Source organism: Centropristis striata, chromosome 14, assembly GCF_030273125.1.
Source record: "Centropristis striata isolate RG_2023a ecotype Rhode Island chromosome 14, C.striata_1.0, whole genome shotgun sequence".
NCBI classification, from domain to species: Eukaryota; Metazoa; Chordata; class Actinopteri; order Perciformes; family Serranidae; genus Centropristis; species Centropristis striata.
In genome coordinates this window covers 32,743,353-32,755,591 of record NC_081530.1, presented here as the reverse complement: position 1 = coordinate 32,755,591, position 12,239 = coordinate 32,743,353, and the positions used below count along the sequence as shown (strand labels likewise).

General features: G+C 42.9%; 1 protein-coding gene across 1 annotated transcript in view; it reads left to right on the top strand.

The window, feature by feature from the left end:
• lama1 (laminin, alpha 1) overlaps window positions 1-5,280 on the top strand; it is a 28,664-nt gene extending 23,384 nt beyond the window's left edge. Inside the window, exons 52-64 of the mRNA XM_059349224.1 lie at window positions 240-381; window positions 485-599; window positions 1,400-1,552; window positions 2,088-2,239; window positions 2,324-2,518; window positions 2,634-2,817; window positions 2,913-3,022; window positions 3,387-3,576; window positions 3,729-3,878; window positions 4,020-4,173; window positions 4,322-4,455; window positions 4,558-4,771; window positions 5,054-5,280. Coding sequence (XP_059205207.1) covers window positions 240-381; window positions 485-599; window positions 1,400-1,552; window positions 2,088-2,239; window positions 2,324-2,518; window positions 2,634-2,817; window positions 2,913-3,022; window positions 3,387-3,576; window positions 3,729-3,878; window positions 4,020-4,173; window positions 4,322-4,455; window positions 4,558-4,771; window positions 5,054-5,226 — 2,066 coding nt within the window. The 3' untranslated portion in view covers window positions 5,227-5,280. The remainder of the gene's footprint in view (window positions 1-239; window positions 382-484; window positions 600-1,399; window positions 1,553-2,087; window positions 2,240-2,323; window positions 2,519-2,633; window positions 2,818-2,912; window positions 3,023-3,386; window positions 3,577-3,728; window positions 3,879-4,019; window positions 4,174-4,321; window positions 4,456-4,557; window positions 4,772-5,053) is intronic.
• The last annotated feature ends 6,959 nt before the right edge of the window (window positions 5,281-12,239 follow it).

Sequence of the window (12,239 nt, the reverse complement as noted above, 5' to 3'; positions counted from 1 at the left end):
GTACTGCAGTATCTGGAGTACTGGTACTGCAAACATATTGGTACTGCAGCATTTGTAGTACTGATACTGCAGTATTTGTAGTACTGTGACTGCAGTATTTGTTGTACTGTTACTGCAGCATTTGTAGTACTGATACTGCAGTATTTGTAGTACTGTGACTGCAGTATTTGTAGTTCTGACACTGCAAACATACTGTTACTGCAGTACTTGTAGTACTGATATTTTCCTGCTGTGTGTAGGTTACCTGTCCATCATGGCAGCCGACCAATCATCAGACAAGGAGGTGTTGGAGGCGGAGTCTCCTGGGACGGCGTCCGACCTGAACCGATCCGACCTCGACCCCATCTACATCGGAGGACTTCCTGCCTCCAGACCAATCAGGTGAGTCTATGATGTCACAGGTGAAGATGCGGTGATGTCACCAGGTACATGCTGTGATGTCACCAGGTGTGTCTGACTGTTGTTACCTGTCTGTGGTTGCTAGGCGACAAGTGGTCTCCAGGTCGTATGTGGGCTGCATCAAGAACGTGGAGATCGCTCGCTCCAACTTCGACCTGCTGAGAGACGCGTATGGCGTCCGCAAGGGCTGCGTCCTCGAGGTAGGACCCGTGTACTTATACTGCATACGCTCAGAGTACTTATACTGCATATGCTTAGAGTACTTATACTGCATAAGCTCAGAGTACTTATACTGCATACGGGTTAGAGTACTTATACTGCATACGGGTTAGAGTACTTATACTGCATACTGGTTAGAGTACTTATACTGCATACGCTTAGAGTACTTATACTGCATACGCTTAGAGTACTTATACTGCGTATGGGTCAGAGTACTTATATTGCATACGGTCAGAGTACTTATACTGCATACGCTTAGAGTACTTATACTGCGTACGGGCAGAGTACTTATATTGCATATGGTCACAGTACTTATACTACTACTTAGAGTACTTATACTGCAGTAAAGATGTAATATGCAGTATGTAGTACTTATACTGCAGTAAAGATGTAACATGCAGTATGTAGTACTTATACTGCAGTAAAGTTGTAACATGCAATATGTAGTACTTACTGCAGTAAAGGTGTAATATGCAGTATGTAGTACTTATACTGCAGTTAAGGTGTAATATGCAGTATGTAGTACTCATTCTGCAGTAAAGGTGTAATATGCAGTATGTAGTACTTATACTGCAGTAAAGGTGTAATATGCAGTATGTAAGACTTATACTGCAGTAAAGGTGTACATGGACCTGATTTACTGCCTGTACCTTTAAATGTACACACCTGTGATGTCACTCGTACCTGTTTCCTGTCAGTCATGACTCAGGTCTGACTTACAGTAATATATTTGTCTTTAGTTCAGTTTCAATAATCAATGATCTATCCGTCCATCGACCAGGCGGTCCGCAGCGTGTCTCTGCTTGTCGGCGGCTTCGTTCAGATCGTTCCTCCAGTGCTCGGCCAGGAGGCGGAGCTTCTCTTCTCCTTCGCCACCAACAACCAATCAGGAGTCCTGCTGGCCGCCTTCAGTGACGCCCAAACACAGAGACAGGTGAGACAGACAGGTCATGTGACTCTGTGGACACTGTGGATGGAGAATATAAATAATTATTACAGTTAAAACAAACTGTTGCTCTCAATAAGACACACAATTACACTGAAAGCTGACTTTAACATAAAAATCATGAGGTGGATTTAGAAACTGTCCCAGAGTGAAGGAAGCATCACTATATATTTCGTTTTTGGCTACTTCAAAACAGGTTATCAATAGATATTTTCCAATACATTTTATATTAGCTGTAATAAGTTTAAAACACTGTTACTATGTTACCCAGTAACTACTGTAACTGTTACTGTGTTACACAGTAACTCTACTGTTACTATCTTACACAGTTACTACTGTAACTGTTACTATGTTACACAGTAACTCTACTGTAACTGTTACTATGATTCACCTTTTGATACTGAAAACCCAGAAGTTACCTCTCTGACCCTCAGATCCAGATCCAGATCTGGGCTCCTGTTAAATTCCTTAAAAGGTGTTCCCGTTATTTATGATTGACTTCTGCGTGTGTGTGTGTGTACAGCACTTCCTGTCTGTCCACCTGGTCTCAGGTGCGTTGGAGGCGGAGCTTGGAGAGGTGGGCGGAGCCACTCGGAGGGTGCTGGTGGCGAAACCGGATGGAGGATCCTTCAGTGACGGATTAAAACACTCTGTGATCATCACCATCAACAGGAAGTAGGTGTCACCATGGAAACAGACACCTGTCTCACCTGTCTCACCCAAGAGTATTAACTGTTATATCACCTGTCTGTGTCTCAGGTCTCTGTCCCTGCAGGTGGACGAGGAACAGATAAAGTCTGTCTCTCTGTTGCCGGGCGGATTGTCTCGTTTGTCTCCAGCGTCTTTCTTCATTGGTGGGCTGCCATCAGGGGAGGAGTCTCGTCTGCCAATCAGATTACAGGAAGTGTCCAGGCGGTTCAGAGGCTGCATCCAACACCTGGTGGTGGGCGGAGCGTAAGTCACACACACACACACACACACACACACACACACACACACACACACACACACACACACACAGTCTTCTGTCTCTCTGATTGGTTAACTGTTGATTGGCTCCTCCCTCCAGACTTGTCGACCTATCAGGAGCTGTGAGGTATGAGGGGGCGAAGCTTGACATGTGCCTATTGGAGGAGAGGGCTGGGGGGGCGGTGCTGCCTGATGACCAGGATGTGGAACCAACTCCAGACCCCGCCCACCTGCCTGTAGCCCCGCCCACGCACCTGAGCGCCATGACACCTGGAACACTTACGGTAATCAACAGGTTTATCATTTATTATAAACATAAATTATACTATTATTATTGCTTTCTGGTCACTGATTATTGGTTATTGATCTGTGTGTGAAGCAATGTGTGTCGGAGGCGGAGCCTACCTTCCTGCCGTCAGCGGTTCAGTTTGGTTCGTCCAAACACAGTCACATGACCTTCATCATCAACCCGACCAGCGTGAGGAGGAGGTGAGCAGGAGGGGCGGGGCTAACACAAATATGGGCGGGCTCGGTTTGATGGGGGCGGGACTAAAACATATATAGGCAGGCTCGGTTTGATGGGGGAGGGGCTAACACATATAGGGATGTGCTCTGTCAGATAGGGGCGTGGCTAACATATATGGGTGGGCTCAGTCAGGTGGGGGCGGGGCTAACACATATATGGGCATGCTCAGTTTGATGGGGAGGGGCTAACACATATAGGGGCGGGCTCAGTCAGATGGGGGCGGGGCTAATACATACAGGGGCAGATATGTTAGCTTAACGGCAGCGGACACGCCGCCATCACTGAGTCCAACATGAAGACAGAACGTCTCTGTGTCCTCGTCCTCAGCGTGTTTCTGAGGTTGGCGGTTCGAAGCCGAGCTCTGGACGGTTTGATCGTCCTCCTGTCGGACGCCAAACAGATGGACTTCATCGTCCTCAGACTGACGGGAGGGAGGCTGATGATGTCAGCTGACCTGGGGAAAGGCCCCGCCTCCATCACCTCCACCGTCGCCGTTAACGACGGACAGTGGCACGCGGTGAGTTACATACACACACACTCATTCTCACTCACTATTACTATCAGTTATTATTATTGATTCTTATCAGTAATCATTATGATATATTATTGATTCTTATTGATATTATTCGTCCTCTCATTGTATTTGACCTTTGACCCTCTCTCTCTCAGGTGAGCGCTGAGGTCAGCCGGCGGTCAGTGTCCGTGTCTGTCGACGGTTCGAGTCCCGAGTCTGTTTCTGTTAAAGGAAACCAGCTCGACGTTGACAACAGACTCTACCTGGGAGGACTGCCACACACACACAGCACCCGCAGGATCAATGTGAGACCTGGATACCTGTACTAACACCACCTGTAAACCTCTACTAACTCCACCTGTACACCTGTACACCTCTACAGTATTAACTTCACCTGTACACCTGTACTACACCTGTTGTGGTGCTGACCTGTGTTCTGTCTCCAGGTGAGCAGCAGTCTTGCGGGTTGTGTTCGTTCCGTCAGTCTGAACGGAGCCTCGTTGGACCTGTCCACGCCGGCTTCACAGCATAATGTCACTTCCTGTTTCACTGATGACCAGGCAGGAAGTTACTTTAACGGCAGTGGATACGCCGCCATGAGTGAGTCCAACACGAAGAGACGATACCTGTAATCTGATTACTATACCTGCTGTAATCTGATTACTATACCTGCTGTAATCTGATTACAAGATCCAACATGAGTCTGAACTGTGTGTGTATGTGTGTGTGTGTGTGTGTGTGTGTGTAGTGCCTGAGGGCTATAAGGTCGGCTCTGACGTGTCCGTCTCTCTGGAGTTTCGAACCGACCAATCAGAAGGAGTGTTTCTGGGAATCAGCAGCGCCAAGGTGGACGCCATCGGACTGGAGCTGATCAACGGACAGGTGAGTCACCTGAGAGAGTGTGTCATATGTGTGTCTCTGTGTTTGTGTGTGTCATCTGTGTGTGTGTGTGTGTGTGTGTCTCACTGACTCACCTGTGTCCAGGTGGTGTTCAACGTGAATAACGGGGCGGGCCGAGTGTCGGTGCGTTCTATTGGTCGGCTGCTGTGTGACGGGCGCTGGCACCGCCTCCTGGCGAGGAAGACCAAACACAGTCTGAGTCTGGTGGTCGATGGGCGGAGCTACGCCACCGCCAACCCCTACCCACAATCCACCTCTGCTGAGACCAACAACCCCGTCTACCTGGGCGGGTTCCCAGGTGAGACACACCTCTGAGGTCACTAAAGTCAACATCAGCACCTAGTAACCACTGGACTAACCTGTCTGTCTCTCTCTCTCCCCGTCTCTCCACCTGTCTGTCTCTCTCTCCCCCCGTCTCTCCACCTGTCTGTCTGTCTGTCCACCTGTCTGTGTCTCCCTGCACATGTATGTCTGTCCACCTGTCTCTCTCTCCACCTGTCTGTCTCTCCACCTGTCTGTCTGTCCACCTGTCTCCCTCCCCACCTGTCTCTCTCTCCACCTGTCTCTCTCTCTGCTGCAGTGGGGGTGAGACAGAACTGCCTGTCTGTCAGCTCCAGGTTCAGAGGCTGTCTGAGGAACCTGCAGCTCGTCAAGTCTCACCTGAGTGACACGCTGGATTTGAGCTCCGCCCACTTCCTGTTGGGTGTCACCCCTAACTCGTGTCCTGTCGCCAGGCAACGCCCAGCTGCCTGATTAGCTCTGATTGGCCCACAGATAGAGTCTGTTTCTACATGAATCAATAAATATCATCTGAAAAAAACATGTATTCACGTGTGTTCATTATTTGAGCCCAGCAGGGGGCGCATAGGAATCTATGAGGAAATCAGGTGAGACGTTTACCTGGTGACAGCAGAAAAAGACAGAAAGTCCACTCATTTATGAATAACTTTATTGTTTGTGGGTAAATACACATTCAGTAAGATTATTTTATTTATTATAATGAAAATAAACAGTCAGTCTGTAACAAGACACCTGGGGGAGTATATATATATGAAAAGGTAGGAATGAGTCTTATTGGTAAGAAGTTGATTAATGTTTGCATGTGGAGAAACAACAGACCTGCTGTACTCAAACCTTCCACCAGGTGCTCCCTGACTGTCTCCATCTTCTGGGTTTTGGTTTCTTTCTCCTGCCAGTAACACCAGAAACCTTCTGAAGTTTTTCTGTGTGCATAAAGACTATAAATACATGTGCATCAGTGAGGACAGGGAGGCAGGTTTCTTTATTAGCTCTCCTGCAGCGCGACCTTTTAGTCAGAGTGTTGTGTTGTTAGTTAAACTGATTTTATGTCTTTGTGCTTCATGTGTCTCTGTGTATTTAATCTTTCTGTGGCTGCATTCAAGTAAGACTTTATCAGAAGTTTAGACAGGAGAGTTTATTTGTATGTCACATTTCAGCAAAAAGACAATTCAGAGTGATTTACATAAACATAAAAAGGCTTCAAGAGAAAATGCAAAGGCAACAAATCATAAAATTACATTTAGATACAATTAAAGAGTCAAAAGGCTCAAAATAAGAACAAGTTAAAGCAGGTATAGTTAAAGTTACAGTGCAGTGTAAGAAATTACTAATGCGGAGGATCAGCGATCATTTGGTGTTGCTTCTATGTGACGAGCTGCAAAAGAGAGAAAATGATCAGCATCAACATTTATACCAATATGTTTAAAGTGATGTTATGGTAAATATTAGACATTAGACATCTGTCTGTCTGCAAAATACCTAAAAAGAAACCCCAAAACGCCTTTTTCCGTTTCATTAGCTCTTTTCTTACTGTGTTTCCATCCATTCTCCATTAAAAAGAGGTGATCAATTTTTGGTGATCCAACAGCAGCAACAGTGCCACCATGTGGTCGTTTATAGAACAGTTGAGTTCAGCAATAAAAAACTTTTAGTGGTCAGAAACAGACCAGAATCAGTATAAACCACAGACATGTGACCCAGACAGATATTCTACAGTTTTCCCTCTTTAATTCATATTTTCTAAAATCTATTTATTAAATTACATAAACTGCTATAATTGCTGAATGCATCATGCAACTGCAAATTAATGGTCACATATCAACATTGACCCATGCAGATTAATTAGATGACATTGCACCTGTAGGTGGCGCCACAGCAACACAATTAAGTTTTAAAAGTTTCACTTTTCATCAGTCTGGGAGGGCTGGTTGGTTTCTAAACATGACATTATTAGAGTGCATTAAGAAGCAGAACTGCAGAATATTTTCAGATAAAATCAAGCTATATTACCCTTCATCCAGGTGTTGACAGTGATGCTGATCATGATGATTAAATAGAGGAATACAATCACCGGACGAACAACCATTCTCAACAGAAAACCAGTTTCTGGAAGACAAGAAACATTAAGAATCAGACGCTCAAACAGTCAAATCAACGCTCAGATATGCAGTCAAGTGTGTTGAATTGCAGATAACTTAATGTAATTTTTATTTATTTATTTAAATGTAAAAAAATAAAAAAAAAAGAGCAAACGTTTGAAATTTTTAACTGTTTCATCTTTTTCATAACTACGCAGAGTGCAGAACTGAGAAAAATGACTTTAAAGTTATCCTGTAATCCAGCCGTTTAGTTACTGTACAAACGACTACCATTTTTCTCCAAAACGACACACATTTGAGATAAGATGTTTTGTCACATAACAAAGGATGCCTTGAAAGTCATGAAAATGATAAGAACTCATTTTTCACCAAAAATGCAGTTACTGCCTTTTTGCTTTGTAGGGCAGTATAGTCTGCAGTGTCTGTTAGGGGTGTGACGAGATCTCGCGAGATTAACTTCGACGATATTTCTCTTCACGCTAAAAATCAGTCGCGCGAGATTTGTGAGTTAGCCAAACTTCTGTGACCTGTGGGGGCAGTAAAATGAAAAGAAGACGAGGAGGAGAAGGAGGGGAAGCAGCCAGAATGACGTCGCAGGGGCCGGCGGCTCGTTAAGAGGTAAGAAAGAATAAAAAAACAATAAATAAAAAAAAAGAGTAAGAAAGAATCGAAGCGGCACAGTCCTGCTAATAGGCTAACAGTTAGCTCTGTAGCAGTTCAGTGTGTATGTGCTAACAGGCTAACAGTTAGCTCTGTAGCAGTACAGTGTGTATGTGCTAACAGGCTAACAGTTAACTCTGTAGCAGTACAGTGTGTATGTGCTAACAGGCTAACAGTTAGCTCTGTAGCAGTACAGTGTGTATGTGCTAACAGGCTAACAGTTAGCTCTGTAGCAGTACAGTGTGTATGTGCTAACAGGCTAACAGTTAGCTCTGTAGCAGTTCAGTGTGTATGTGCTAACAGGCTAACAGTTAGCTCTGTAGCAGTACAGTGTGTATGTGCTAACAGGCTAACAGTTAGCTCTGTAGCAGTACAGTGTGAATGTGCTAATAGGCTAACAGTTAGCTCTGTAGCAGTACAGTGTGTATGTGCTAACAGGCTAACAGTTAGCTCTGTAGCAGTACAGTGTGTATGTGTTAACAGGCTAACAGTTAGCTCTGTAGCAGTACAGTGTGTATGTGCTAATAGGCTAACAGTTAGCTCTGTAGCAGTACAGTGTGTATGTGCTAACAGGCTAACAGTTAGCTCTGTAGCAGTTCAGTGTGTATGTGCTAACAGGCTAACAGTTAGCTCTGTAGCAGTACAGTGTGTATGTGCTAACAGGCTAACAGTTAGCTCTGTAGCAGTACAGTGTGTATGTGCTAATAGGCTAACAGTTAGCTCTGTAGCAGTACAGTGTGTATGTGCTAACAGGCTAACAGTTAGCTCTGTAGCAGTACAGTGTGTATGTGCTAACAGGCTAACAGTTAGCTCTGTAGCAGTACAGTGTGTATGTGCTAACAGGCTAACAGTTAGCTCTGTAGCAGTACAGTGTGTATGTGCTAACAGGCTAACAGTTAGCTCTGTAGCAGTTCAGTGTGTATGTGCTAACAGGCTAACAGTTAGCTCTGTAGCAGTACAGTGTGTATGTGCTGCTGCTGCAGGAGGTGTTCACTTAGCGATCTCTGTTTGTTTACAACAAGCACCAGACACTCTGTTCACAGTTAGTGATGTCGGTTAATTAAAGATGATATGTTTATGATAATTAGCCATGCTGCTTTGTTTTGATCAGCTGCTGATGTTGTGCAGTTAGCGACGGCGGCCACAGTTGAGTCTCCCGTGTGTAATTGTATGTGATCGCAGTCGAAACTGTCGCTTAGCGATTACGTGACGATCGAAAACCATAAGTCACCTCTGTAGTCTCTTTAATCCCTCTGGGCTTTTTAAAAAATTTGATTCATGGCATTTTAACTTTTATAAATTTTAGTTTTAGTTTCCATTTGTGGAAGAAGAAGTTTATTAAAAGCTCATGCTTACATCATGCGTGTAAAGAGTTATAATAAAACATTTCAAAATGCATATGCAACTCGGTTAAATAAAAGTCTGTTGGTCCAGTCATATATTTTGTCATTGTAGTTTTCATAAAATCTCGTCTCGTCTCGTGAACCCAATATCGTGTCTCGTCTCGTGAGCTGAGAGTATCGTCACACCCCTAGTGTCTGTACCTGTTTCTGTCAGAGGTGCTGATGGTCCGGTTGTTGCTGACCAAGATGCTCGTCTTGTTGTAGCTGTGGTTGTTGGTGTGGTTGCTGCCTTGTCACCTTCAGAGTGAAACAGAGAACAAATACAGAGCATAAAATAAATGTAATGAGGTCATGAACTCATTCTGAAGTAAGGAAAGTTAGCTCACACATTAAGACTTTATATCTTTCTGATAAAATGATGTAGTAGAAGTTGTGTCTCTGTTAGTCAGAGGGGGTGTTGCTGGTCGGCTACAGCTGCTGTCTTATGGTAAATAATGTTGCATGTCTGAAAATAGAACGAGAGCACGCTGACTTTGTGTGGTGAGTTCTAACAAGTGAAACCACTTGAACACAGAGCAGGATGTGTTCTCCATCACAGTAGTAAAGTTTAGAGTGACCAGGCTGCACGTCTGCTATAATCAACATAATAATCAACAACTGAAACATCGTATTTCAACAGGATCTGTGCTCCATGATGCTCCAGCATGACGGCAGCTTTTGGTATAATTGTTCCCTTTTTCGGATGAGCTCAGTTAGTTTAAAGGTTAAATGTCTTGCGGCAAATATTATTATTATTATTCAATGTTTAATTTGATTGTTTTAATAAGTAATAGTGAATATATCCTTTCAAAATTAAATTATTGCTTCATTGGGTGCCTGAGAGCGGCCTTTAATGTCTGTGACTTTTAGCGAAGCAGGTTAAAATCTTCATAAATGAAAATAGAATTAGTGACTGAAAACAACACAGAGACATGCAGAGGTGCATCAGAAAGTTTATCAGCTACAGAACCAGGAAGTAAACATGAAAATATTGAATATTATATTTAAAGTGTGATGTTACCTGATGGGATCACCGTCAGCTCCACAGCTGCTTCATCGTTACACAAATATCTTCCAGAGTCTGAGATGGAAACTCTGTGGATGTAGAGGGATTGAAATATATCTGCCACTACAGTGAATCGTTTAAGCGGGTCATTGTGTCTTATGTCCTTTACATTATCAGCTGTCAGTATGTCGACTTTGACTCCATTTGTCTCTCTGCTCCACGTCACTTTACCCTTCACAGAGTGAGGACAGGGCAGATAGACTGAGGTCTGTTCTTTGACTATTTTATGGATTATTTCTGCGAAAGAAACAGAGTTTACAGTAAATAATAAAGTCCACATTTAACTCTCAAATGCAGAGATTGCACATTAAATACTATGTTGTTCATTGGTGACTTTACATGATAGGTGAAGTTGAGTTAAATATATAAATATAACCAATAATAAATGTGTTTTAACAGGTGAAGACTAACTGGTTAATATAAAAGTTCTTACCTGCAGAGACATTAGAGCCCAGAACAAAGAGCAACAGGCAGCTGAAGATATTCACCCTCATCTTCATACAGACTGAAATGATTCAGGACACAGAGTCACTTCTGACTTCAGCTTCTGTTTCACGTGAGAACCGGAACTGTGATGTTATATAAATATATACGTGTGAGTTGCTCAAACAAAAACGTGCCTCAACACACCTCGGTGTCTCTTTGTGGTCGATGACCACTGATGTTTCTCTTTCATGTGAACAGATGAGCTCATAAAGCTCAACTCTAACCGAGTTTTAGTGTGCATGATGACTATAAATACATGTGCATCAGTGAGGACAGGGAGGCAGGTTTCTTTATTAGCTCTCCTGCAGCCCGGCCTGTTGGTCAGAGTGTTGTGTTGTTAGTTAAACTGATTTTATGTCTTTGTGCTTCATGTGTCTCTGTGTATTTAATCTTTCTGTGGCTGCATTCAAGTGAGACTTTATCAGAAGTTTAGACAGGTGAGTTTATTTGTATGTCACATTTCAGCAAAAAGATAATTCAGAGTGATTTACATAAACATAAAAAGGCTTCAAGAGAAAATGCAAAAGCAACTATTCGTAAAATTCAATACAATTAAAGAGCCAAACTGCTCAAAAAGGGTAAAAGTATAGTAAAAGTTACAGTGCAGTTTGAGAAATCTGATTCAATCAAAGGCAGTCATTTGATAGTTTTCATATAATGATGATGATGATGATGATCTGAGATCTTTCTGCCTCGCTTCTCCTTGACGAGCTGCAAAAGAGAGAAAACATTTCAGCGTCAACATTTCAAGCGATATGTTCATCGTCATTATTAGACATGACTTTCCACTTTCTCTGTCTGTCTAAATATTCCGGGACAAAGAACTGATCAAAGATCAAATCTTCTTGTATTACCCTTCATCCAGGTGGAGACAGTGATGCTGATCATGATGGTTAAATAGAGGAATACAATCAGCGGACGAACATACTTTTCCCACACAAAATCAGTCGCTGCAAGACAAGAAACATTCAGATATCAGGCGCTCAAACTGCACCATAATATAATCTATGAGGGGCCTTCAGGGACATAATTCAGAATTGTCATTCACACACACACACACACACACACACACAACTGAAATGTTGTGTAGAAGCATTTCAGTTGTGTGTGTGGAAGCATTTCACATGTAGGTGTGTGAGGTTTTTACTATAGTGTGTGAATGTGTGTGTGTGAATGGTAATTCTGAATTATGTCCCTCATAATAATCCTTATAGTAATTATAATAATATAATTTCCATTATAATCAATGCTCAGACATGCAGCATTGTGTGTTGATTTACAGATATATTTCTAGTAATAACTAAAATGTAAAAAACAAAAAAAGAGCAATGTTCCCAATTTTGGTCTGTTTAATCTTTAATCTTCTTGTTGTGACTCTGTTTCTTCAGTGTCTGTACCTGTTTCTGTCAGAGGTGGTGGTGGTCCGGCTGTTGTTGCTGCTGTGAGATTTGCTGTAGACGATGATGCCGTTGTTGTCTCGTTACCTTCTGTGTGGAAAATTAAAATATATATTGCAAAGAAGGATATGTAGTGAACAAAGGGAATATGCAGGGCATTTCTTCAAATTTGGCACAAATGTTGACCTGGACTCAAGGATGAACTGATTAGAATGTTTTGTTCCTGCATTTCTTTTTGTGGCTCTGTTTCTTCAGTGTATTCTGCAGGGTCTGTACCTGTTTCTGTCTGAGGTGTTGGTGGTCCGGTTGTTCTTGGTGTTGTTGTCAACATTGCTGAAAACAATGAAGAATAAGTAGAATATGCAGCTTACACAGG